Source organism: Lathyrus oleraceus, chromosome 2 (genome assembly GCF_024323335.1).
Source record: "Lathyrus oleraceus cultivar Zhongwan6 chromosome 2, CAAS_Psat_ZW6_1.0, whole genome shotgun sequence".
Classification (NCBI taxonomy): Eukaryota; Viridiplantae; Streptophyta; class Magnoliopsida; order Fabales; family Fabaceae; genus Lathyrus; species Lathyrus oleraceus.
Genome location: NC_066580.1, coordinates 266,952,311 through 266,979,628, shown reverse-complemented (window position 1 = coordinate 266,979,628; position 27,318 = coordinate 266,952,311). Strand labels below are relative to the sequence as shown.

At 43.4% G+C, this 27,318-nt stretch overlaps 1 protein-coding gene across 2 annotated transcripts; it reads right to left on the bottom strand.

The window, feature by feature from the left end:
- Window positions 1-27,318, bottom strand: LOC127119103 (uncharacterized). Of its 2 annotated transcripts, none has more exons than XR_007802629.1 (2): window positions 16,026-27,318; window positions 1-2,077 (listed from the first exon to the last, which is right to left on the bottom strand). XR_007802629.1 is itself a non-coding variant. In XM_051049303.1 (2 exons), the coding sequence occupies exon 1, from the start codon at window positions 8,648-8,650 to the stop codon at window positions 5,444-5,446; it is 3,207 nt and encodes a 1,068-aa protein (XP_050905260.1). In that variant the 5' UTR covers window positions 8,651-9,156; the 3' UTR covers window positions 1-2,077; window positions 2,637-5,443. The 2 variants fall into 2 exon arrangements, 1 of the variants encoding a protein (XP_050905260.1); XM_051049303.1 differs by lacking the exon at window positions 16,026-27,318 and adding an exon at window positions 2,637-9,156.

The window sequence follows — 27,318 nt, the reverse complement described above, 5'->3', positions numbered from 1 at the left end:
CACAGGTGAAAGACGGAAGAAGAGGACTCGGCAGGATATCGCATCCTGGGCCTACGTAGTCTGTTAAGCACAGACATCAGAGTCGACGTAGTTCGGGACAGGGGAAACGTGCTCGCTAGGATGTCGCATCCTATGCATACGTATCTTCTCTAACCAGAGAAGAATCAGAGCACTCGTAGCTCGGCTAACGCACGCCAAACAAAACACAAACAGGAAACCGACTGCCAATCGCTGGACTTACGTCAGACTCCACACAAACAGGCAAACATGGAAATCGAATGCCAATCGCTGGACTTACATCAGACTCCGAACCAACAAACACACAAAGGAAACCAACTTCCAATCGCTGGACTTACGTCAGACTCCAACAAGCAAACAAGACACAGGAAACCGACTGCCAATCGCTGGACTTACGTCAGACTCCAACACACACAAGAGGGGTTGAAAAAGAAAAGGGCGCCCGGAGAGATCAACTCATCTCCTGCCTACGTACCTCATCTGGCATGAGGATCAGGGCGACGTAGTTCCCCTAAACAGGGAAAGAACTTCTAACCTAACCAGAGACAAAGGGAGATAACAGACTACTAGGGAGACTACGACTCGAGCCTAGAAGTTGTCATGCATACGATCCCTATGTTGAGGTCTCTATCCTCACTTGCACAGGAAGCAAGCTAGCCTAAACAGCACAATCATCAAACACAAGCACAAGAGCAAGCACACACACTATATGCAAACAATTGGCTCACACAAGACTAGGCTTTAGTCAAGGGGTCATGTCAACCTCGACAAACAAGCCAACTGGAATAGGGTGTGGTTAGCTCTTAACCCCAACATCGAGAGTTAGGGTGAAGCAGATGAAATGGGAAGTGAGGGTAAGACCTCACAGCTCTTATCCCTGGCCTGGGAGAGCTTGACTCAAATAGAAAGTGTGGGAGTTCATAATGTAGGAACTCTTCTCCACATATGACTGACACAACAAGATCTTGGGTTCTTATTCACAATGCATCAATACATGGTGTGTGAGTGTCATACGGTGAACTGGACTTTATTGGATTTGTAATCGCAATGTCGCGGTTAGCAAGAGTCGCCACCGACTTTTCTTTTATCCCTTAAGGAAAGGTGGAAAAGAACAGGAAAGACCTTAATTTTAAATTCTTAGGTTCGGGAGGTACTTTATACAAAGGGAAGGTATTAGCACCCTTTGTATCCATGGTTATCCATGGGCTCTTAATTGCTCAATCATTTATGTTTTCTAGTTTGAAAAAGGTGGTTGAGAACTGTGTGAAAAATGTTTTGAAAATGAGAATTTAACTTTGTAATGATTCTTGCACGAATGTATACAAAGTGGTTATCTCGTTTGGTTTCTCGAAAGTAGTTTAGAAAAATATAACTCGGCAATGATCCTAGTATGGATGTATGCTAAGTGGTGATTTTCCAAAAGATATTTGAAAGGTGTGGGGTGTGAAAAGCATTTTTCTATTATGAATGAGCAATTAAGGTTATACCTGTCCGAGGTCTTTCTGGGCATTTCCCATCCTTATGAGGGTAAAACTGTCCTTACTATTGAGAAGTAAGTAGTTTTATCCTGGGGATGTATAAGGGTCATCGTAGGGTCATCGATAGGTCATTGAAGGCAACAGTTGTGAGGATACCTTAGCATTCGAAGGGACTATCATCATTTAACCGTAGGCTACACCGAAGGGTCATCGAGGGACAAAATCGTATGTTCGAAGGCAACATCCGAGGGACTATGATGATTTTACCGAAGGGTCTTTGCTAAGGATATCCCCATATTCGCGGGACATGACCGCATTATGTAATCGTGGGGTAATAAAGAGAGGTCCGATGTCATTTATTTAAAGTCCATGTTTTAAGTCCATTAGGTAATTATGGTGATACCGCATTAAATCAATACATTAAAATCAACATTACATTAAAAATTAATATAGTAAAATTAATTAGGCAATCAATATGGATCTTCACATTAAAGTGAAATGATTTAGGATCCCCCTCCATGAAGGCTTCCCATGCGTAAAGCGGAGTACCTAACCGGCTATTTCTTCGGAAGTATGCTAGCCTTTACACCATGAACACACGGATTAAAGCATAAAAATACAATTGGAAATTGCATCATAAGACAAATATAGCAGCCAAGAATTTAGGCCAAATAATGCAGAATCATCATTAGGTAAACATGAAATAGGCAGCAAAAAGCAAAGCAGCCCCTGGCCCAGTCGCCTCTGCTTCGCCTAGCGAAGGCTCAGCGAAGGCTCGCTGCGGGCTCGCCTAGCGATGAGCTAGCGAGCGGCCACGGGTTTGAAATTTGAGAACATTATGACCTCAACCTGCAGCATGGCTTATGGCATCCAACATACAATTATATGGTTCAGTTTCACAATAGGCAAACACATTTAAATTCTCATGCAAGACTTCAAAATGTTTATGAATTCAATTATAATCCACAAATTAAGAACATGAAATGGTATCATATGCCAAGTGAGAATACAAAACGATATCACATGCAAATTAAGATACTAAAGTGATACCACATGCAAAATAAGGACACCAAATGGTAGTCATATGCCAATTAATCATATGCCAATTAAGAAGCTAAAGCGAATAATAGTGAGGCTAACCTGTTTGCAAATCAAGTTGTAACCTTGAATTGGCGAGTCGGATTGAGTTGGACGGCGGTAGCTTCGGAGCGAGTAAGCGGCCTTCAGGGTTTCCGCCTTCTGAATTCTTTGGATCAGCAGGGTTTCTGTGTTTCTCCCTCTGGATGCGTGTTTCCGTCCGTCTTCGTCCGTCTGTGTGTGTGTTTTTCGTGGCAGAGAAGTAGGTATTTATAGTAGAGGTAGTGGTGACCTAATGGGCTTAAAATGAGGTCCAAAAATCTCAAACTTCGCAAGCTTCGCTAGGCGAAGGAATTGCTCGCCTAGCGAGCAAACTAGGTCTGGGCTTCTTCCTGGATCCAATGCTTCGCTGGGCGAGGGACATGATGAAATGTTCGCTAGGCGAAGGAGCTACTCGCCTAGCGAGCCAGATGTTTTGGGCCGCCTGTGGATTGGGCCTTATGTGAGTGGGCTTTTGTCCATTTGATACCGGTGCCTTGCAGAACAAGTCAGAGGGTCTTGGAAAATGTTTGGTAATGCCAACTGGCAAATTTTGGGGTATGACAGCTGCCCCTGTTCAATATTCTCGAACCGAGAGAGTAGAATGGCATGCGCCGTTCGTGGTCTGGAGGTGAAAGATTATTGAACACTTAGAATGCCCCAAAAATTTGCACTTGTTCATTTATCTTGACGGAGATGGGCTTAAAGATACCATCCAAGAAACTTGCTGAGGAGATTTCCAGATTGTGTCGTACATTAGACGATATCTAGAGACATGGGTGTCACACCGGGTCATACATCAGACCGTATAGTGAACCCTCCATTATGCTGTTGACTTCGTCGGGGAGTCAGAGTATGCTATACTGCTGGGGATAAGGGATCAGAATGGATCATACATTAGACCGTGTCTGAAGACCAGAGTGGGCTGTCCATTAGGCAGATGACTTTGCTGAGGATGAAAAATCAGAACGGATCGTACGCTAGATTGTACCTGAGTTGAAGATCCAAATGGGTCTTATGATAGACTGTATTGGAGTTGCAGGATGAGCCGTCCATTAGGCTGAATCTGATGATAAAAGGGGGTAGTCGTACACTAGACTACACTTCAGAAATGTACCGTACACTAGGTAGCATCTGAGGAGACAAAGGTCTTAATTGGGTCGTACATTAGACCGTATCAGAGCAGAATGAGCCGTCCATTAGGCCGAATCTGATGATAAAAAGGGGGTAGTCGTACACTAGACTACACTTCAGAAATGTACCGTACACTAGGTAGCATCTGAGGAGACAAAGGTCTTAATTGGGTCGTACATTAGACCGTATCAGAGCAGAATGAGCCGTCCATTAGGCCGAATCTGATGATAAAAAGGGGGTAGTCGTACACTAGACTACACTTCAGAAATGTACCGTACACTAGGTAGCATCTGAGGAGACGAAAGTCTAATTGGGTCGTACATTAGACCGTCTTGAAATAGTTGAAGGAATCATATGTTGGGCTGAATCAGAATGAACCGTATGTTAGGCTGTATCTGATAATATCTGTACATGTTGTACTTGCAATAAATGTCTGGGATGGGCTTAAAGATGCCATCGTTAGGAAGATACTGAACTGTAGTCAGAATGAATGTCCCGGGAATTGTATCTGAGATACATATCTGGATCTTGTACATAATTGATAGAGGTGTCTGTCTGAATGAATGTTCCCGTGAATTGCATCTGGAATATGTATCTGAATCTTGTCTGTGATTGATAAAGGCGTCTGCCTGGATGAGCCTTTTACTTTGACTATATCAGGAGGATAATTAACCTGCAAAGAAAGGTTAGCTTTATGCCATGTCATGATGCATGAGATGTTTTATGCTTTCGAAAATAAATGCGAATGTTGTATGCATGCGTATGATGTGAAATGATGTAATGAATGAGTTATGCGTATGAGAAGTTCTGCTTGGAGCCTCTACTGGGGAAAATAAATCCCCATCTACTGATTGGAGATACTTGTAATGATGACCCTTTCTTGGCAGAGGGTTGTTGATTTCGGTCTGATGGTGGAAATATTCAACAGAGCCTGGCTGGGGATGGAAGAGAGGATCAATCTGTCTGATGATATCGACTTCTTCTGGGAAATAGCTGGCTTTGCCCGGGGAATAATGCCAATTTCTCCTGAGGAAAAACAAGCTTGCTGGTGAGAATAAGATTGGTAGCGGATTCATTGGAAGCATGGTTAGACCTTCTCCTTGATCCTAAATTCGGGTAGTAATTGCTATTGCCATTCCATGCATGTATTTTGATAAACATTGATCATATTCAAATGCATATATTAATTCAAATCAAATCAATGGACATTTATGCAAACAAAACAGAAGAGTAAAAGTGAAATAAAATTGCATTGATTTTTGAAAGAGGGCCTATGAACAGGCAATCTGTGTACAAGGAGACAAAAATCCTAGTAAGAGGAAATTGTCAAGAACACAAAGAGAAAGCTATGCCGAGAAAGTCCTATTGATTTTAATTCCACTATTGTCATCATGTCTTCGAGCATCTCATCTCCTGCTGGCGGATAGAAGTGATTGGCTTGTTCAGTTCCTTGAACTTGGTTGAAGCTGACAGAGAACGGGACATAGTCATACGCTTTAATCCCTAATTTTTGCCTGGACCGCCTTTTCAGGTTTTCAATCCACCAGGATACCCTTTTTTGCCCAAGCCGCCTTTTCAGGTTTTCGACTTGCCGGGTATACGTCTTTATATATTTATCCCTAATTTTTGCCCGAACCCTTTTGGTTCGCCGGGATGCCCTTACTTTTGCCTAGGTACATCGACCTAGCGGGTCTCTGCTATGCGTAGTATTTTTTAACTATGTCCGCGTTCACAGGATGCGGGAAGTCTTCGCCATCCATTGTAGCAAGTATCATGGCTCCACCAGAGAATACTTTCTTAACCACAAATGGCCCTTCGTATGTGGGAGTCCACTTGCCTCTGGGGTCACCTTGTGGTAGAATGATACGTTTGATCACCAAGTCACCAATTTGATACACCTGTCTCTTGACTCTTTTGTTAAATGCCAGGGTCATGCGCTTCTGATATATCTGCCCATGACAAACAGCCGCAAGTTTCTTCTCATCGATCAAGTTTATCTGGTCGAGTCGAGTCTGAATCCATTCATCTTCATCTAAGCCCGCCTCTTTCATGACTCGTAGAGAGGGAATCTGAACTTCCACTGGTAAAACGGCTTCCATTCCATAGACCAAAGAGAAAGGAGTTGCCCCCGTCGAAGTGCGTACTGAAGTGCGATAACCGTGAAGGGCAAACGGTAACATCTCATGCCAGTCTTTGTACGTTACCGTCATCTTTTGTATGATCTTCTTGATATTCTTATTAGCAGCTTCTACAGCGCCATTCATCTTTGGTCGGTACGGAGAAGAGTTGTGATGTTTAATTTTGAACTGCGTGCAGAGTTCAGTAATCATCTTGTTGTTCAAATTAGTACCATTGTCAGTGATAATTCTTTCAGGGATGCCATATCGACAAATAAGACTATTCTTGATGAACCGTGCCACCACATTCTTGGTGACAGAAGCGAATGAGGCTGCCTCTACCCACTTTGTGAAGTAATCAATAGCGACGAGAATGAAGCGATGTCCATTAGAAGTCGTAGGTTTAATTTCTCCAATCATATCAATGCCCCACATTGCAAAAGGCCAAGGTGCTGTCAACACGTTCAATGGAGCAGGAGGCATATGTACTTTGTCCGCATAGATCTGACACTTATGACAGGTTCTGGAATGATGGTGGCAATCAGCTTCCATGGTAGACCAATAATACCCTGATCTCAGAATCTTCTTGGCCATTGTATGTCCATTAGAATGAGTCCCAAAAATACCGTCGTGCATGTCTTCCATAATCTTTTCTGCTTCCTTTTTATCCACACAGCGAAGCAGAGTCGAGTCATGATTACGTTTGTATAACACTCCATTACTCAGAAAGAATTTAGCGGAGAACTTCCTCAGGAATTTCCTGTCATTGATGGATGCCCCTTCAGGGTATTCCTGAGCTTCCAAATATCTTCTTATGTCGTGGAACCAAGGTTTCTCCGGTACCTTCTCAGTGTTAAGTTCATAACAGTATGCTGGTTCATCTAACCGTCCAATGGTAATCATGGGGGCTTCGCTGCCCCATCTGACTCTGAACATAGATGACATGGTAGCTAATGCGTCTGCCAACTGGTTCTCCTCTCGTGGAATATGTCCAAATGTTATCTCTTCAAAGTATGGGATTAATGTCATCACCTGCTCTCGATAAGGGATGAGATTTGGATGTTTAGTATCCCATTCCCCTTTGATCTGACTGATTACTAAGGCCGAATCTCCGTATACACTCAAAAACTTGATTCGCCAATCTATAGCAGCTTTGAGTCCAAAAATACATGCTTCATACTCAGCCATATTATTGGTACAATGAAAACATAGTCTAGCAGTGAGAGGTGTATGGTAACCTCCGGGAGAAATGAGTACAACCCCAACACCATGGCCCAATGCATTAGAAGATCCATCAAAGACCATAGTCCATCGGGATCCCCACTCGGGTCCTTCATCTGGTTTAGGTTTTTCATTATCAGTAACAAACATGACATCCTCATCGGGGAACTCAAAATTCATAGATTGGTAATCATCCACCGCTTGATGAGCCAAATGATCAGCCAGCACGCTTCCTTTGATTGCTTTCTGGGTAGTGTACTGGATATCGTACTCTGTTAATATCATCTGCCATCTCGCTATTCTTCCGGAGAGGGCAGGCTTCTCGAACATGTATTTGATGGGATCCATCCTAGAAATCAACAAAGTGGTGTGATTCAACATATACTGTCTTAGTCGGCGAGCAGCCCAGGCCAAAGCACAGCAAGTTCTCTCGAGCAGTGAGTATCTTGTTTCACAGTCGGTAAACTTTTTGCTCAGGTAGTATATGGCATGCTCTTTTCGACCAGACTCGTCATGTTGCCCCAATACGCACCCCATTGAATTTTCTAACACGGTCAAATACATGATTAGAGGTCTTCCTTCAACTGGTGGTATCAGAATCGGAGGTTCCTGGAGATATTTCTTGATTTTGTCAAAAGCTTCTTGACATTCCTCATTCCATATCATCTCTTGATTTTTCCTCAGTAGCCTGAAGATGGGTTTGCAAGTAGCGGTCAAGTGGGAGATAAATCGAGCAATGTAGTTCAAGCGTCCCAAGAAACCTCTGACTTCTTTCTCCGTACGAGGAACTGGCATTTCTTGAATAGCTCTCACTTTAGCCGGGTCAACCTCGATTCCTTTACCGCTGACAATAAAGCCCAAGAGTTTACCGGATCTCACTCCAAAAGTGCATTTGTTTGGATTCAATCTCAACTTGTACTTCTTCAACCTCTCGAACAGTTTGTATAAGTGATCGAGATGTTCTTCTTCAGTATGAGATCTAGCTATCATGTCATCCACATATACTTCTATCTCATGATGAATCATATCATGGAACAAAACCACCATAGCACGCTGGTACGTTGCCCCGGCGTTCTTTAGACCAAATGGCATTACTTTATAACAGAACGTGCCCCATTGCGTCACAAACGTAGTCTTCTCCATGTCCTCAGGCGCCATCTTAATCTGGTTGTAACCCGAGAATCCATCCATGAATGAGAATACTTTGTGTTGAGCGGTGTTATCTACCAGAACATCAATGTGCGGGAGCGGAAAGTCGTCTTTGGGACTTGCTTTATTCAGGTCTCGGTAATCTACGCACATTCGCACCTTACCATCCTTCTTTGGCACAGGCACCACATTAGCAACCCATTGAGGATAAGAAGTAACGGCTAGGAAACCGGCATTGAATTGTTTCATAACCTCGGCTTTGATTTTCTCAGACATTTCGGGACGCATGCGGCGAACCTTTTGCTTGACAGGACGGCAGTCTTCCTTCGTAGGCAGCCGATGCACCACTATATTAGTATCCAACCCGGGCATGTCTTCATAAGACCAAGCAAAAACCTCCACATAGTCGTGCAACATCTGGATCAACCTTACTTTCACACTACTTTCCAAATCTGCTCCTATTTTGACTTCTTTTCTGTCTACCTCAGTACCCAGGTTTACGATTTCGAGGGACTCTTCATGCGGCTGTATAGTCCTTTCCTCTTGCAGTAACAATCTGGCAAGCTCTCCAGGGACTTCACAATCTTCCTCACTTCTATCTTCGGCTTGGTAGATCGGATTTTCAAAGTCATAATGAACAGTAGCGGAATTATTATCAATAGGATCCAGAGTGGATACGGATCTGCAATTTGTTACGTGAGTGTGTGTAAGAAAGCATAGCTTGTTCGAAAGACGACAGGAAAAAATAAAGAGCGCAATATTTGAATACGAAAAAGTCCATTGATTTATTGAATATGAATATGCTTATGAAATGACAAAACCCTTAACAAATTAGCTATAGTGCCCCGGGCGTAGACACAATGCTTTAAGAAGTTCAATCGAAAAATAAAGATTTGCAATACTAAATGGACAATAACAATTACTCCTGACTAAAGGAAATCGGGATAGTGTCTTCAGCCTTCCAATTATTGAGTCCGTCGCCCATTGTTGGGTAGATCCAATTATCCAGGTCGCCATCACTGTCAGCATCTTCTACAGCATTGATTTGATCTTTGACCATCTTTTCAGAGGTGAATCCCAGACCAGCTTTGTCAGACTTGTACGGTACGTTGATCAGTTGACCCCAGCCAGTACAGCCACCATCTTCGACCACAGCTTGAGCATCTTTCAGAGAAATCATAGCAGGAGGAGCACGAATAACCTTGGGCACACAGGGAGTTGGCTTAAGGACAGGATCGGGCGGAGAAACCACTTCAAATGACTGAGTTGGAGTCTCGAAGAATTCACCATCCATCTCAACGTATCTGAAGGTATGCACACTACTGACAATGTATTCTTCTTCCCCACACACAGTGACAATCTTACCCTCTATCGGATATCTCAACTTTTGATGGAGAGACGAAGCTACAGCACCTGCCCCATGAATCCAAGGGCGTCCCAGTAAGCAGGAATAGGCAGGACGAATGTTCATTACATGGAAGGTAGTATTGAAAACCTGAGGCCCTATCTTGATAGGGAGGACTACTTCGCCATGGACAACACTCTTCGCACCATCGTAAGCACGTACCACAATATCACTAGGCTTCAATTCAATGCCTTTACAGTCAAGTTTATCGAGCACGACTTGCGGTAGCACATTCAAGGAAGAGCCATTATCAATCAACACATGAGCCAAAGTGATTCCCTTACACTCAATAGAAATATGCAGGGCCTTGTTGTGGTCTTTTCCTGCTGGTGTCAGGTCAGCATTGGAAAAACCTAGGCCGTTGTCAACAGTCAGGTTAGCAACATAGTTTTCGAACTGATCGGCGGAGGTCTCTTGAGGTACATGGGCAGTCTTCAGGAATTTCATCAAAGCATGGGCATGAGATTCAGAGGATAACAACAAGGACAACATCGAGATTTTGGAAGGAGTATGCCCCAACTGTTCTACCACATCGAAATCACTCTTGCGGATGATTTTCAGCATTTCTTCCATTTCTCGTTTGGCAACATCTTCAGTAGTAGCTTCGATCGGTGTCTCTGACTGAGAAGGGTTGACTGGTTCTTTTCCTCGGTTTTCGGGAACCGGAGGTGAGATCTCTGGAGAGAAGATCCTTCCGCTTCGAGTAACTTTACTAGTCCCAACAATGTCATTAGGATTAGCAGAATTGCCAACTTGCTTTACACCATGGATGTAAACATCACCTCCATAATTCCACGGAATAGCTTTGCTTGAGGAATACGGGATCGGGCCAGGTGCAGTAATGATCAGGGGAGCTACTCTGGGCTCAGCAATAATCTTTACAGGTATTCTGGGAGCAGTAATCTTCACTGGAATTTTGGACCTCGCAATCACAGATACTTCTTCAATAGGGTTTTCTGCCTTAGAAACCCTTTCAAAGAGGATTGTACGATCGTCCATCAGTCGTTGGATACCATTCTTCAACTTCAGACAGTCCTTGGGCCGGAGTATGCAGAGATTGCAATCTTCAGTACAACCTGGAAATAAACCAGCTTGCAATAAATTCCGCTTTATGATCGGGAGAGGAGATGTTAAGTCCGCTACAGTAGTGATGAGAGAATCGTCATTGAGAGCATTAACAGCCTTGTCATGATTAGGCATAGGAGCAGTGATGACATTAGGAGTCTCCGGAGGCTCGAACTCAATTTCTTCAGCTTCGATCATATCCTGAATCTTATTCTTCAATGGCCAGCAATCGTTTGTATCGTGCCCGGGGCTATCGGAGTGATACGCACACCTGGCATTGGGATTATAACGAGAAGAGGAAGTGTTGGGATTTGTAGGAGGATCTCTGAGGGTGATCAAATTTGCCTTTAGCATTCCCTGCAGTGCCTGTGCCACGGTCATATTGATCCTGGTGAACTGCCTTCTTGGTCTGTCTTGTCTTTGTTGGAAGTTCTGAGATGGCGGTGCGGCAATCGTCACTGCTCCAACGGCGTGGTCACCATTTTTCTTATTATGATTCTTCTGACCATACACCGCATTCGATTCATTCTTCCCATGGTAGGACTTTTTACTGCTTGTAGAAGTAGCTGCCTGTAACTTCCCACTCCGAATGCCGCTCTCCACCCGTTCGCCTGTCAGTATAAGTTCAGTGAAACCTGATGAAGAACTCCCCAGTAGGTGGCTGTAGAATGGGCCAGTCAGGGTACCCATGAACAGGTCTACTAATTCTCGGTCAGTCATAGGGGGTTTGACTCTGCCAGCCAAATCTCTCCATTTCTGAGCATACTCTTTGAAGCTTTCTTTAGATCCCATGGCCATGTTCTGCAACTGTAGCCGAGTAGGTGCTAATTCAGAATTGTACTGGTACTGCTTATAGAAAGCCGTTGCTAAATCAGTCCAGGTGCGGATGTCAGAGCTCTCGAGCTGATAATACCATTCCAACTGAGTGCCAGACAGACTTTCTTGGAAGAAGTGGATCCACAGTTTCTTATCAGTGGTATGCGGCTGAATCTTTCTCACATAGGCCCTTAGATGCATCTGAGGACAAGACGCACCATCATACTTAGTGAAAGTGGGGATTTTGAATTTGCGGGGAATGGTCACATCGGAGACCAGACCCAGACTTTCGAAATCCAGACCAGGTGTCTTCTGACCCTCCATGGCTAGCATGCGTTCTTCCAGCAGTTTGTACTTATCATCTCTTGGAGAGTACTGTTCATTTTCATACTCTTCATCTTCATCCTCAGGGTTAGAGAACTCAGGATTCTCCTCCTCTGAATCAATTTCCGCCCCCTCTTCTGGACCATTCGGGATTCCAAATTTGATTCCCGTAGCCTGTCCTTTACGCCTTCTGCCCGGGTTAATGAAGCTCACAGCTTTCTTGTCCTTCTTCTTTTCGGCCAAAAGAGCCTTCAGTTCCTCCTGCCCCTTGGATAAGCTTAGCATCATCTCCTTGAAATGAGCATTCTGAGTCTGGAGATCTTTGACAGTTTGCTCGAGATCCATTTTTCTGTTTAAGAGGCAGACCGTGAGAATATGGTCCTTTAGAATACCTGTTATGCAATGTTATGTTATGTGATGCAATGCATGAAATGTTTTCAAGGACTTTTGGAATTTAACTTTGCATAACTCACCAACAAGAGAGAAATGTTTATTGCTACTTTTTTAATCAATGTTCATTACAAAAGGAATAATAGTAAAATACAATGACATCTCAAATCTCCCAGGGGCGACTTCTTTTTGGGCGAAGATATGCATTGAGTCTTCGTTCCTCATTAAGCTGACTGGTGAGCTCTAATACTTTCTTCCTTTCTGCATTGAACTGAGCTTCGAAAGTATCTCTCTCCTCTCTCAACTGGGTCCAGGATCTTTTCAATTCCTCAACATCAGTAGGCATATCTGGGTAAGAAATGATCTGGGAAGTACCTCCTTCGACCTCCGATTCAACAATCAATGGTCCGACTGCAAGATATGGCATGACAAGTTCACGAGCTCTGGCGCGGACCCATCTGAGATAAGGCTCCATAGGAATAGAATTTTTCTTGCCTAAATCGCTTCTTTTCACCATGCCCCAAGCTCGTACAAACTTTTGACGGAGATTTTGAGGGTCATTGTCATAGTCGAACACTGTACCTTGAATAATCATTTCATGTGGACCATCTCTTCGGGCATACCCAAACTGACGTAGGGCTAAGGCAGGATTATAAGTAATACCTCCTCTTATCCCCATGAGGGGTACATTAGGGAATTCTCCACAACGGTCGATGATGATAACATTTTCTCTGAGGTTAGAACACCACCGGATGTCTGAATGGGAGAGTGTCATTATCCTTTGAGACCATTTCAGATTTTGATCATTCTTCAAGACTGATTGAGGGAGGTGCGAAATAAACCACCTAGACAACAATGGTACGCAGCACATGAGAGTCCCTTGCTTCTTCATAGTACGAGTGTGAAGGGAATGCAAGACATCTCCAAGCAAGGTAGGCACAGGGTTATGAGTGAGGAATATCTTAATAGCATTCATGTCTATGAATTGGTCTGGATTAGGGAATAACACCAAACCATAGATTAACAATGCTAGAACATCTTCAAAAGCATGGACATTCATAACTTTTAGGAATTCTCGGGCCTTACTTATCAGAAATTTGGCAAGTAAACCTTTAATTCCACTTCTTGTCACCCAATTGGTCTCAATGTCAGATTTCGTCATGTGTAAAGCTGCGGCAACTTCTTCATACTTTGGCATCTTTTCTAAACCGCTGAAGGGTATTTGATCCAGGATAGGTATCCCAAGCAGCTGGGAGAATTCTTCTAACGTGGGTACCAACTGACAATCTGGGAAAGTGAAGCAATGATGCTTAGGATCGAAGAACTGGAATAGGACTCTCATCATATCTTCTTTGAAACCAGTGGTAACCAGATTGAGGAGATGACCATGTTTCTTGTTGAACTGAGCATGATCGGGGAGTTCTGACACCAAATCCTTGAGTTGAGGAGAGATTGCTACAAGATTGATCCGGATAGTCTTCCTGGAAGCCATAACCCGTTCAAAGAGCAAAGCTAAATTCCTAAATCCTTGAAATGGTTAGTATGATGATGTTATGATGTTATGATGTTATGATGTTATGCAAGCACAAGCATGTCACACAACAATTATTCCTAGGTTTTAAGGCTTGCATGAGTTCCATAGGTAAGTACCCTCCCCACTGAAGTTTGGTTGGTTCAACCTGTCCTAGAATAGTAACCGGGTTCTAGAAGGATCTCAGATCATCGACCTTTCTTTAGGTCCACTTCAGTGCAACACCAAGTGGTTGACCGAAGCTTCCCTAAAGTCCAATCTCAAATAGTGTAGTATCGAGTATCAACCAACCTCAATCGGAACCGAAGTCAGTTATCTCACTACTTTCTAATGGCTAGGATAAGTCAATTAGGGTTCTAAAGGTCTGGTTAATGCTTTGATGACACCACGCGGAAGCCAAATTTTTCCTCAAGTAACATGAGGAACATCAGGACAACCAAAGTGTCACATTAACCGTAGCTATCATTTTAACCATTCCAGTATACGCCGGATAGTCGCGATGATCTATTGCTACTTACCTAAGGTACACTAGATCCGGGTGTAGGATCTTTCACTCAACAATACCCTTAAAAGAAGGAACAATCCAAAAACATAAATGATTTTTTCAAAGATGGACCTCTCTTTAAGTCCCCAGCAAAGTCGCCAGTTCTGTCATACGGTGAACTGGACTTTATTGGATTTGTAATCGCAATGTCGCGGTTAGCAAGAGTCGCCACCGACTTTTCTTTTATCCCTTAAGGAAAGGTGGAAAAGAACAGGAAAGACCTTAATTTTAAATTCTTAGGTTCGGGAGGTACTTTATACAAAGGGAAGGTATTAGCACCCTTTGTATCCATGGTTATCCATGGGCTCTTAATTGCTCAATCATTTATGTTTTCTAGTTTGAAAAAGGTGGTTGAGAACTGTGTGAAAAATGTTTTGAAAATGAGAATTTAACTTTGTAATGATTCTTGCACGAATGTATACAAAGTGGTTATCTCGTTTGGTTTCTCGAAAGTAGTTTAGAAAAATATAACTCGGCAATGATCCTAGTATGGATGTATGCTAAGTGGTGATTTTCCAAAAGATATTTGAAAGGTGTGGGGTGTGAAAAGCATTTTTCTATTATGAATGAGCAATTAAGGTTATACCTGTCCGAGGTCTTTCTGGGCATTTCCCATCCTTATGAGGGTAAAACTGTCCTTACTATTGAGAAGTAAGTAGTTTTATCCTGGGGATGTATAAGGGTCATCGTAGGGTCATCGATAGGTCATTGAAGGCAACAGTTGTGAGGATACCTTAGCATTCGAAGGGACTATCATCATTTAACCGTAGGCTACACCGAAGGGTCATCGAGGGACAAAATCGTATGTTCGAAGGCAACATCCGAGGGACTATGATGATTTTACCGAAGGGTCTTTGCTAAGGATATCCCCATATTCGCGGGACATGACCGCATTATGTAATCGTGGGGTAATAAAGAGAGGTCCGATGTCATTTATTTAAAGTCCATGTTTTAAGTCCATTAGGTAATTATGGTGATACCGCATTAAATCAATACATTAAAATCAACATTACATTAAAAATTAATATAGTAAAATTAATTAGGCAATCAATATGGATCTTCACATTAAAGTGAAATGATTTAGGATCCCCCTCCATGAAGGCTTCCCATGCGTAAAGCGGAGTACCTAACCGGCTATTTCTTCGGAAGTATGCTAGCCTTTACACCATGAACACACGGATTAAAGCATAAAAATACAATTGGAAATTGCATCATAAGACAAATATAGCAGCCAAGAATTTAGGCCAAATAATGCAGAATCATCATTAGGTAAACATGAAATAGGCAGCAAAAAGCAAAGCAGCCCCTGGCCCAGTCGCCTCTGCTTCGCCTAGCGAAGGCTCAGCGAAGGCTCGCTGCGGGCTCGCCTAGCGATGAGCTAGCGAGCGGCCACGGGTTTGAAATTTGAGAACATTATGACCTCAACCTGCAGCATGGCTTATGGCATCCAACATACAATTATATGGTTCAGTTTCACAATAGGCAAACACATTTAAATTCTCATGCAAGACTTCAAAATGTTTATGAATTCAATTATAATCCACAAATTAAGAACATGAAATGGTATCATATGCCAAGTGAGAATACAAAACGATATCACATGCAAATTAAGATACTAAAGTGATACCACATGCAAAATAAGGACACCAAATGGTAGTCATATGCCAATTAATCATATGCCAATTAAGAAGCTAAAGCGAATAATAGTGAGGCTAACCTGTTTGCAAATCAAGTTGTAACCTTGAATTGGCGAGTCGGATTGAGTTGGACGGCGGTAGCTTCGGAGCGAGTAAGCGGCCTTCAGGGTTTCCGCCTTCTGAATTCTTTGGATCAGCAGGGTTTCTGTGTTTCTCCCTCTGGATGCGTGTTTCCGTCCGTCTTCGTCCGTCTGTGTGTGTGTTTTTCGTGGCAGAGAAGTAGGTATTTATAGTAGAGGTAGTGGTGACCTAATGGGCTTAAAATGAGGTCCAAAAATCTCAAACTTCGCAAGCTTCGCTAGGCGAAGGAATTGCTCGCCTAGCGAGCAAACTAGGTCTGGGCTTCTTCCTGGATCCAATGCTTCGCTGGGCGAGGGACATGATGAAATGTTCGCTAGGCGAAGGAGCTACTCGCCTAGCGAGCCAGATGTTTTGGGCCGCCTGTGGATTGGGCCTTATGTGAGTGGGCTTTTGTCCATTTGATACCGGTGCCTTGCAGAACAAGTCAGAGGGTCTTGGAAAATGTTTGGTAATGCCAACGGGCAAATTTTGGGGTATGACAGTGAGCAAAGTGAATGACACAACTGAATAGCAGAGGATGGATTGCACATCCCTTTTATCTGCCAATTGCCTCTTGAGAGGTCTTTACCTGCTTGGCACAAAATTAAACAAACACAAGAATTGCCTCTTAAGGAGGGCTTCAAACAAGTGCCTGCCAACATAACATGACAGGTCTTCCAGACTACATGAAGATCAAGGAATTATACCTCAGTGGTATGCAAACCACAAGCAATGCAAATCAACTCAAATAATGAGTTAAAGCGGCTAAAGTACCTGTGTAAACAACCAACCAATCAGTACAAAATCCAGACAAACAGTTAACAGTCAATATCAAATAGACAACCCAAATCATCATGCAACAATGAGCAAACATAAGTGAATTGTCCTCAAAGCCTACAAAACAAGCAATGTTAGCCAACAAGAACAAATGATCAAGCTCAAATGAGGGAGCAACATCAATCGTGAAGATGCACACTTGAACCTGAAATCCACAACTCAAATGTAAGCAACAAACCACTAGGTCCAAGCCTAGGGTCAAAAGGGGATCAAAAAGTCAAAACAGAACCTAATACTCCACATGAAGCTCATTTAATCAAGTAATAACACGTCCTAAAATTAAGGGAGCGTGCAAGATTGAATTATTTCTAAGCCTAGGGGTAGAATCGTCATTTCACAGTTATGGATTAATATCTATACATGAAAATTCTAATTATATCTAAACTAGATTTAATATTTCTAAAATTATTTCTAACATATTCTAATCCTAGAATTATTTCTAATTATTTTCTAATTAAATTCTAACCAAATTTTAGTACCTAATTAAAATTCTAAAAAAACTAATTATCTAAAATTCTATTAGACTAATCTAATCAATATTCTAAAATCCTAAAAGTTTAATCAAGGTTTAATATTCCTAAGACTATTTAATTCTAATGACTAATTAAGAATCCTAATACCTGATTAATTCTAATGTTCCTAAACTAAATATTCTAGTAAAGTAATTATAAGTTAATTAGTAAACAAAAAGAAAAAGAAACAATTGGGTTCTGAGATGGATTGAAGCCAGGCCCATTCAGTGGGGGTGTACTGGATTCGGAGGTGGTGTATGGTCACTCCTAAGACTCCAGGCCTTGACCACCCAAGGCCCAAACCGAACCAAGGGAAACCTGCTCCCAAATTCTCTTCCTGTTAAGCGAAACACAGAAGCCGCCGTGAAAACGTGCTTCCATTTCCCCAGCTTCCGCCGTCGAGGCTCGCTTAAGCCAAATCCAAAGGAAAACAAGACACGGCGAGTTCTTGATAGACGGCTCTTTCGTCACGATTTCGCTCGCCTTTCCTTCATCTTCGCAATAGGATTTGCTCATGAACTTCTTCACCTTCGTCACACGATCGTTAACGTCCGTTTTCATCGGACAATTCTCCACATCTTGAAATCCGTCCGTACACGTTTCTTCATCGGTAAGCGCCACGCTCATCCATATCTCGCGACGGTTCAATAACATTCAACAGATGATTCGTTCGTTAATCAGTTACCGGATTCAAAGTTCATAGCATCAAATTCGACTCGATCTGTTATCGTTTGAATGATCCGGAACAAAAATGAAATAGCAAGCAACTTGAAGACTCACCGAATTGAATAGGTATCGAATTTTCCAAATGACTTTCGATTTCTTCTCTTTCTGTTATGGCGCGTTTGATTCCGTTAGGATTGTGGTTTCAGTGGAGGACGAATTGGAGACTATTTCATTTATCGAAGATTGGAAGATGAAGGTTGAAGATGGTTCGGTGAACGGAGATTACGGTTACGGTTACGGATTCCCAATGGTTGAAGGTTTGGCCAATGGAGATTACGGTTACGGTTACGGATTCGCAATGGTTGAAGAATTGAGGTTGAAGGAATGGAAATTACGGTTATGGAGGCTGTAAGAGGGTTTTGGTTGAAGAAGAAGCTGGAAGAAAAAAAACTTGAGATAGGTGAAGATTGATGAATTTATAGAGTGATGGAGAGTGAGATTAGAAGTTTGTTTTTTATGTTATTCAATTTCTTTTGCCGCTCTTCATGCAGGTTTTGGTATTGGCTTGTGCAGTTTGGTGTTGGCTCGGCTGGTGTGTTGCACTTCAATTTTGTGGCTTGTGTTTGGCTCGAAGCTTTGGAATTATGCAGCTTTTTGAAGCTTGCTGTTTGGCTCACCTTGCCGTCTTTAAAAAGCTGTTAAGCTGTTGTTGAATCTTGTGGCTTGAATCATTGTTCTAGCTTGGTGGCTCGTCGTTTTGCACCGCTTCAGGCTTGGTTTGGTGCCATTTTGCGCTCTGCAGGTCGGAGCTTGTTGTTGTTTTGTTGCAGCTTTTGGAAGCGTGTTGCCGCTTACCGTAGCCTGTACTGCAGCTTTAGAAGCTTGTAGCTCACCTCCTTATCATTCTTCTTTTTATTACTTAATGGAAAAAAGGTTATGAATTATATTGTAGAAATGGATAATGGATTGTAAATGGATAATATGATTGAATTATTATAAAATGAATTTGGATATGTGGTAAAAATGGTTAAGGATTTAAAAATGGATTAAGAAACATGGATTAATTTGGAAAATGGTTAATGGACCAAACTTATGGACTTAACAAAAAAAGAAAAGAATGGGCTCAATGCAATCACGATTAAATTTCCACAACCAAATCAACTTTTCAGTAATTAACTTGGATCATCCAACTCAACTTGAATTCCCAAAATTAATTCGAAAAAGGAACGAAATGATTTCAAAAACCAAATTTATTTTCAAAGATCAAATCTAACTCCAAAATCAATTCAAACTTCAAACGTTAATTTGAAATTGAAATCAACACGAAGTTATAATTAATCAGAACCATTATTAACATGATGCCAAGAGGATGCCTGCTTGTGGCGAACCATGCTTATTCAATGAAATGAATGAATGAGGATGATATGTAAATATTTGGTATTAGTGACCTATAAGATCAACGTGAAGGGCGGGGCGAATTTCAGGGTATGACATTGTGCAATCATCTGGCCATAACTTCTCAACCATTCACCAGATGCTCATGATCTTGGACTTTTTAGAAATGGGAGAGAAAGATCTTCAACTTTCATGTTGGACAAAATTTCATTTGAATCTTCTTTGAGGATGTAAAATCAAGTTGAATTTGAACCAAAACTTTTCCATTTTGGGAAACTTCTGATCTGACCTCAAACTCTTCAAGATAAGTATTTGTACTGGCAAATGAACTTCTTTGGGACATGAAGGAAGTGTCTCAAACTATCTCTCCACCTCCTAGCCCTCAGTTGACTTTGAAGTTGACTTCTATGGGTCCCAGATGTCCTGAAACTGCATTGTGGACTTTGAGCTTTCAACACTTGGCCAAATTGCTTCCAAATGATCCTTGGGTCATGTAAGCTCATTGGAACCACCATAGGGCTTTGATCTCATGAAAAATGCTCTTGTTGCCTTGTATAGTTGAATCTCCTAATCAGTCTTGACTGATGAAATGCAACATGACATGCAATGTGAATGCAATGTTAATGACCTAAAAATGAAATGTATGTACAAATGGGAGGTGCAAATTTGAGGTGCTACAGCTGCCCCTATTCAATCACATGGGAACCTGAACGGATGAGAGCAACGGGTGTCAGGCCTTCAAGGTACACAGGGATTGAATACCAAAGAACCGTAGAAATTTGCACTCTGCGGTGATCCAAGAAAAGAAAGTTCACCAACGACAACTTCCACTAGGATATGATACTTATCACTGGACCCGACAAGACGTCCACCAACGACTCCACTAGGGATTTTGATTTTTTTCAGAAAAGGAACCACGACCCGTCATCGAAGGATGATGGATGGGAACAAAGAAATCACAACTAGACGCCAACGGACGATTAGGAAAAACTCGACGTTTACCGAAACCAACGGAGAGGTGACTAGACATCAACGGATGAATGGGAAGAGATACAACCAGACGTCAACGGACGAATGGGAAAAACTTGACGTTTATCGACACCAATGGAGAGGTGACCAGACATCAATGGATGACCGGGAAGACTCGACCAGACGTCAACGGACGAACGGGAGAAGCTCGACGTTTATCGAAACCAACGGAGAGGTGACCAGACATCAACGGATGGCCGGGAAGACTCGACCAGACGTCAACGGGCGAACGGGAGAAGCTCGACGTTTATCGACACCAACGGAGAGCGTGACCAGACATCAACGGATGAATGGGAAGAGATACAACTAGACGTCAACGGACGAATCGGAAAAACTCGACGTTTATCGACACCAACGGAGAGGTGACCAGACATCAACGGATGACCGGGAAGACTCGACCAGACGTCAACGGACGAACGGGAGAAGCTCGACGTTTATCGACACCAACGGAGAGGTGACCAGACATCAACGGATGACTGAAAAGAGATACAACCAGACGTCAACGGACGAATGGGAAAAACTCGACGTTTATCGACACCAACGGAGAGGTGACCAGACATCAACGGATGACCGGGAAGACTCGACCAGACGTCAACGGACGAACGAGAGAAGCTCGACGTTTATCGACACCAACGGAGAGGGTGACCAGACATCAACGGATGAATGGGAAGAGATACAACCAGACGTCAACGGACGAATGGGAAAAACTCGACGTTTATCGACACCAACGGAGAGGTGACCAGACATCAACGGATGATCAGGAAGACTCGACCAGACGTCAACGAACGAACGGGAGAAGTTCGACGTTTATCGACACCAACGGAGAGGTGACCAGACATCAACGAATGACCGGGAAGACTCGACCAGACGTCAACGGGCGAACGGGAGAAGCTCAACGTTTATCGACACCAACGGAGAGCGTGACCAGACATCAACGGATGAATGGGAAGAGATACAACCAGACGTCAATGGACGAATGGGAAAAACTCGAGGTTTATCGACACCAACGGAGAGGTGACCAGACATCAACGGATGACCGGGAAGACTCGACCAGACGTCAACGGACGAACGGGAGAAGCTCGACGTTTATCGACACCAGCGGAGAGGTGACCAGACATCAACGGATGACTGAGAAGAGATACAACTAGACGTCAACGGACGAATGGGAAAAACTCGACGTTTATTGACACCAACGGAGAGGTGACCAGACATCAACGGATGACCAGGAAGACTCGACCAGACGTCAACGGACGAACGGGAGAAGCTCGACGTTTATCGACACCAACGGAGAGGGTGACCAGACATCAACGGATGAATGGGAAGAGATACAACCAGACGTCAACGGACGAATGGGAAAAACTCGACGTTTATCGACACCAACGAGAGGTGACCAGACATCAACGGATGACCGGGAAGACTCGACCAGACGTCAACGGACGAACGGGAGAAGCTCAACGTTTATCGACACCAACGGAGAGGTGACCAGACATCAACGGATGACTGGGAAGAGATACAATGTTTACCGACATCGAAAGATGATGCGTACAAAAGTGAATCAAGACCAGACATTTACCGATGACTGGGAGAAAGACTCGATGTTTACCGACACCGAAACAATGGTGTTTACCGACACCAAAAAAAGGACGATCAAACATTTACCGATGACTGGAATGAGACTCGATGTTTACCGACACCGAAACAATGGTGTTTACCGACACCAAAAAAAAAGGACACACACGGGTGCTGACATGACACTTACTGGTATCACAGGGATGACATCTACATATGTCAAGGCAAGGCTAAACACTTGCTGGGGATCTCATTGGGGAGCCCACTGGGGAGAAACAACCTTGAATGCTGTCTGTCAAGAGCAACTGTAGCAAATGTGCCGTACAGATGTTGAACAATGATCCGCCTCTGCCGGGGATATGGTCTGATTAGGTTTAACACATGAATGCATATGTTTGAATTTTTCTATGGCGTAATGCTCCATGTTGAACGGAAATGCTACGCGTTTTGAGGATGCAATGATTACTACATGCAAGATGCAAAATGATGAAAACTCCTGCTGGGGAGCCAACGGATCGCTCTCCTGAGCGCACACTTCTGATTGGATTCTCCAACTCTGTGGGGAGATGCACTGTTGGGGGTGCTTTGCTGATCTGAAACTCTGGGGACGACAGAGGAAACCAAGTCAACTCTGGGGAGACTCTGTCTGAGGAACACGCCAACTTCTCAACCGTGCTGGCGAATAGCATTGCTGCTGGAGAAAGAACCCCACCGGGGACAACCTTCACTGAATCCAATCTGCTCGGGGACTTTGCTAGGGAAACAACCAATGCTCACCTCTGCTGAGGACAGCGACCAATCCACATGCAGGATTAACTCTACTGGGGATTCTCCGACCCTGATCCACTTGGGGAACTCGTTGGGGAAAACCATCAACACAAACCTCCGCTGAGACAACTACCCTCTTCAAAATTGCTGGGGAAGAATATCACAACCCTGCTGGGGAAAGGCATTCACGACTATGCTGAGGATTACAGTACTTCATACCCCGCTACTGAGGAACAAACTACTCACTGATACCTCCGCTGGGGATACAACCTTCAGACTTAGTGGAGACCAACAGCCTTCAGACTAGCTGGGGACAGACCAACTCCCGGGCCTGTTGGGGAACTAAAAATCCTTAGACCTGCTGGGGATAGAATAACCTTTGATCCTGCTACCCGACTACTGGGGAATAACAGTTCTAACAGCTTTCAGACTTGCTTGGGGAAACAGCCCCTTCCAAGCCTGCTGGGGAAACATCCTGAACCCTTAGGAACAATCTACCCACCGACCCTTCCACTGGGGATATGGCAACCTTCAGGCTCGCTGAGGAGACACCGATCTCGAATCTGCTAGGGAGATAACACTCCCCAACCCACTGGGGAGATACGACCATGGAACGCTCATCGATTCGTCTAACCTTGGCATTTACCATCCAACCATAGTGTCAACTTCCCACTTTTGAGGACTCCCAGACTCGTCCGGTCTTTTCTGATCCATCACCCAGTATTCTTGTCTTTTCTTTGCTTCGAGACAATTGATCTCCTCGGATCCGGGCAAACTCTCCAATCTTCAGACTTTGAAGAGTCTTCTTGATTACCCTCTAGGATCGTAGTCGCAATTCTTTCACCGTCTTCACCGTTCTTCTATCCCTTGCCCCTGGTTGGACTCTGCAGGGATCTTTTATCAAAATGTTACCCATCACAATCTACAAGTGAATGAAGATATCTAACAGCACCTGCACAAGAGATCGTTAGATAAAAGCGTGCCCCAGGCGTGCCAACATTTCGACACCTAGGTCACTCGAACTTCCGAATAAGATTTCCAGATTCCAATCTTATAAGCATGCATCGGAAGGGACCTCTATGTTTCAAAATGCAAATATTCTTATAAAAAATAAACGGATGTTTTCGCAATCAAAGAGGTAATGAAGACAAAAACAAAATTATTTGACTGAACATGCATTTATTGACTGAAAAAAAAGGTGGCTCATGACCGAGCAACACAGGAAGCAATCCCTGAAAAGAGGTGATCGCGCACAAAAGGAAAAATCTATCCTAATGGCAATGTGAAACCGTGATCTCATCGGGTTTCAACTCGGTTACACCCCCTATGTCCTCAAGACTTTCCGCACTTTCTGTCTTCTGAACAAGACGCTTCCGATCGATCTCTGTCGGAGATTATCCAAGTCATATCTCAAGCACAAACGATCGTGCTGGACGCAGTTATTCGTTTCAGTCCCTCTTTTGCCTGGACCGCCCTTTCGGGTTTTCGATCCACCGGGATACCCTTTTTTGCCCAAGCCGCCCTTGTGGGGTTTTCGACTTGCCGGGTGTACAAATTCTTTTCATTCTTTATCCCTAACTTTTTCCCGAACCTTTTCTCTTTTTTCTTGGTTCGCCGGGATGCCCTTTTTTGCCTGGACTCTTTTATTCTTTTTGTCCAGCGGGTCAATTTTTACGAAGTATTTTTTAACTGCGTCCGCATTCACAAGGGATGGAAAATCTTCGTCATCCATGGTCGTCAACAACAAGGCTCTGCCAGAGAACGCCTTCTTGACCACGAGTGGGCATTCATAATTGTGTGTCCACTTGCCCCTACGATCGTTGAGGAGGAAGGATCCTTTTCGGTACCAGCTCTCCCACGGGGTACGCACGAGGTCGCACTTTTCGGTCAACAACAGGCTTCATTCACTGGGTACAAATGCCCCATGACAAGTAACTGCCATCCTCTTTTCCTCAGTCAGGCTCAACGCGTCATACCGAGTCCATATCCACTCAGCCTTCTCTAATTTCTCACCCATCAGAACTCTCCACAATGGGATCTAGACTTCAGTAGGTAATACCACTTCTATCCCATACACGAGCGAGCGCGGCGTTGCCCCAGTAGACGTACGCACCGAAGATCAATACCCAGGATACAAGCTTCGTACTCAGCCACCATTGTTGGTGCATTCAAATGTTATCCGGGCAACAAAAGGAATGTGGGATCTTTTCGGCGTAACCAAAACGACACTAACTCATCCACATTAACCTCCCCCCATCAGACATCAGAATCCGTTCGGATTCAGGGTCAGGCCCCTCCTCCGGGATCGGTTCCTCACAATCTTTCGATTTGAGCACCTCGAGATGTCCTCATCAGGGAACTCAGACTTCCTTGGTTGATAATCCTCAATGGGTTGCGAGGCGATGTAATCGGACAATACACTCCCCTCGATTGCTTTCTGAGAGGTATACTGAATATCGTATTCAGTCAACATCATTTGCCCTCTCGCCACCCGTCCGGTCGATGCTGACTTCTCAAACGCATACTTGATCGGATCCATCTTGGACATCCACAAAATGGTATGAACCAGCATATACTGTCCCAGTCGGCGAGCAACCTATGCCAAAGTACAACAAGTTTTCTCGAGCAGTGAATGTATTGTTTCGCAATCGATAAACATTTTGGTAATGTAAATTGCATGCTCTTTTCGACCAGACTCGTCATGCTGACACAATACGCACCTCATAGACCCCTCGAGGGCTGTCAAGTACCAGATTAACAATTGTTCCTTCCACATGAGGCATCAGAATCAGAGGTTCCTGCAACTTATTCTTTTACCTTTCAATGCCCCTTGGCAATCATATTCCACCTGACCGTTTGTTCCTTTTTTTCTTGAATGGGTTCCCACGTGGCTATCAGATGAGATATGAACCGTGAAATGCAATTCAATCTATCTAAGAAACCACGAACCTTCTTTTATTTTCGGTTCAGGCATTTCCTGTATTGCTTTTTTCCTTTTTCTTTTCTTTCTTTTCTTTTTTTTAGCAGGATCAACCTCGATTCCTCTTATTCGCTCACAATAAGCCTCAGTATTTTACCGGACAGCACTCCCCAAGTGCACTAATTCGGACTCAACCTCAGTCTGAGTTGTCTTGACCGGTCAGAAAACTTGCCCCGGTCTACCGGATGCCCTCCTCCTGTTTGGGACTTTGCTATCATGTCATCAACATATCATTTGATTCCACGATGAATCATATCATGAAACAAAGTCACTCTGATACGTGGCACCGGTGTTCTGCTTCACTAGAGGACATTCTTCTCTCCATGGTAGCTTGTGCACCACGACATCGGTATCCGACCCTGGCATATCCTGATACAACCAGGCGAAGGTATCCACATGTGAAATTCTGGTGTAGTCAGTATTCAGATGTTCTACTTCAAGTCATGACATCTGATCTAACATTGTACTTATTACAGCTAGACAGTTATTACACTCTGTACTATTGTGCACCTTTTCACAGTGTCACAACCTCTCCTTCTATGTCATCCTATAGAGGAGGAACAATTTGTTATGTGTACCATAACCTTCACTTCTGTTGTTTTCCTACACAGATATCATCTGTTACATTGTTCCAGTTTGTTGGTCATGTACTTGTATTTCCTAAATTAAAGGTTGTAACAAGTTAAACTAATCTCCACTTATTAAGGAGCTAACAAATATATTATTTGCCAGGTTCATTAATTGTAGCTTAGTTGTTAGTTTCCTAGATTTTAGTTCAGCTGGTGGATTCCTGAAGAATAGCCTGAGAAAAATCCTGAAACAGAAAAACTAACTATCCAACAATTTAGCATATGCAGTCAGGAGTGAATGTCACAACATCCCGTTTGACATCCAAGTCCAGAACCATATGCTAAGTCTGTTTGGTTCCTGAAAACAGACTGGGCTAAATTTGCTGTACTGTAAAAGACCAACCAGTCTATACTTCAGTATCAGCTTACTGGAAGAACTGTCAAGACACCCAGTTTGACAGTTTCACAATGATCTTATGGCCAGGTCTGTGATGCTTTTTAAATCCAGACTTCACTACATACTGAACTGAATTCATCAGCTTATTAAACAGTATGTGCTGTTGTTGGAGAATGTCAAAACATTCTGCTTGACATTCCAACAGAAGGCTATGTATCAGATCTGATATTATCTTGCTGAACAGACTGAATTACCTGCTTAGTTTTGGCAGACATGATTATATCATACAGAAGGAAAAACCAACACAGGAAATTGTTAACCCAGTTCAGTCCAACATGACCTACATCTGGGGGCTACCAAGCCAGGAAGAAGATCCACTATTAGTAGTATCAATTCAGAGTTAAACTCCCCCGTTTACAACTCATCACTTAATCCCTACCCAATGCAATCTATACCTAGGAACTCCTAGATAGAAACCTCCAGTTTCCATTCCTATCACTACAAATACAATGTAATGTGCAAACACCTTGA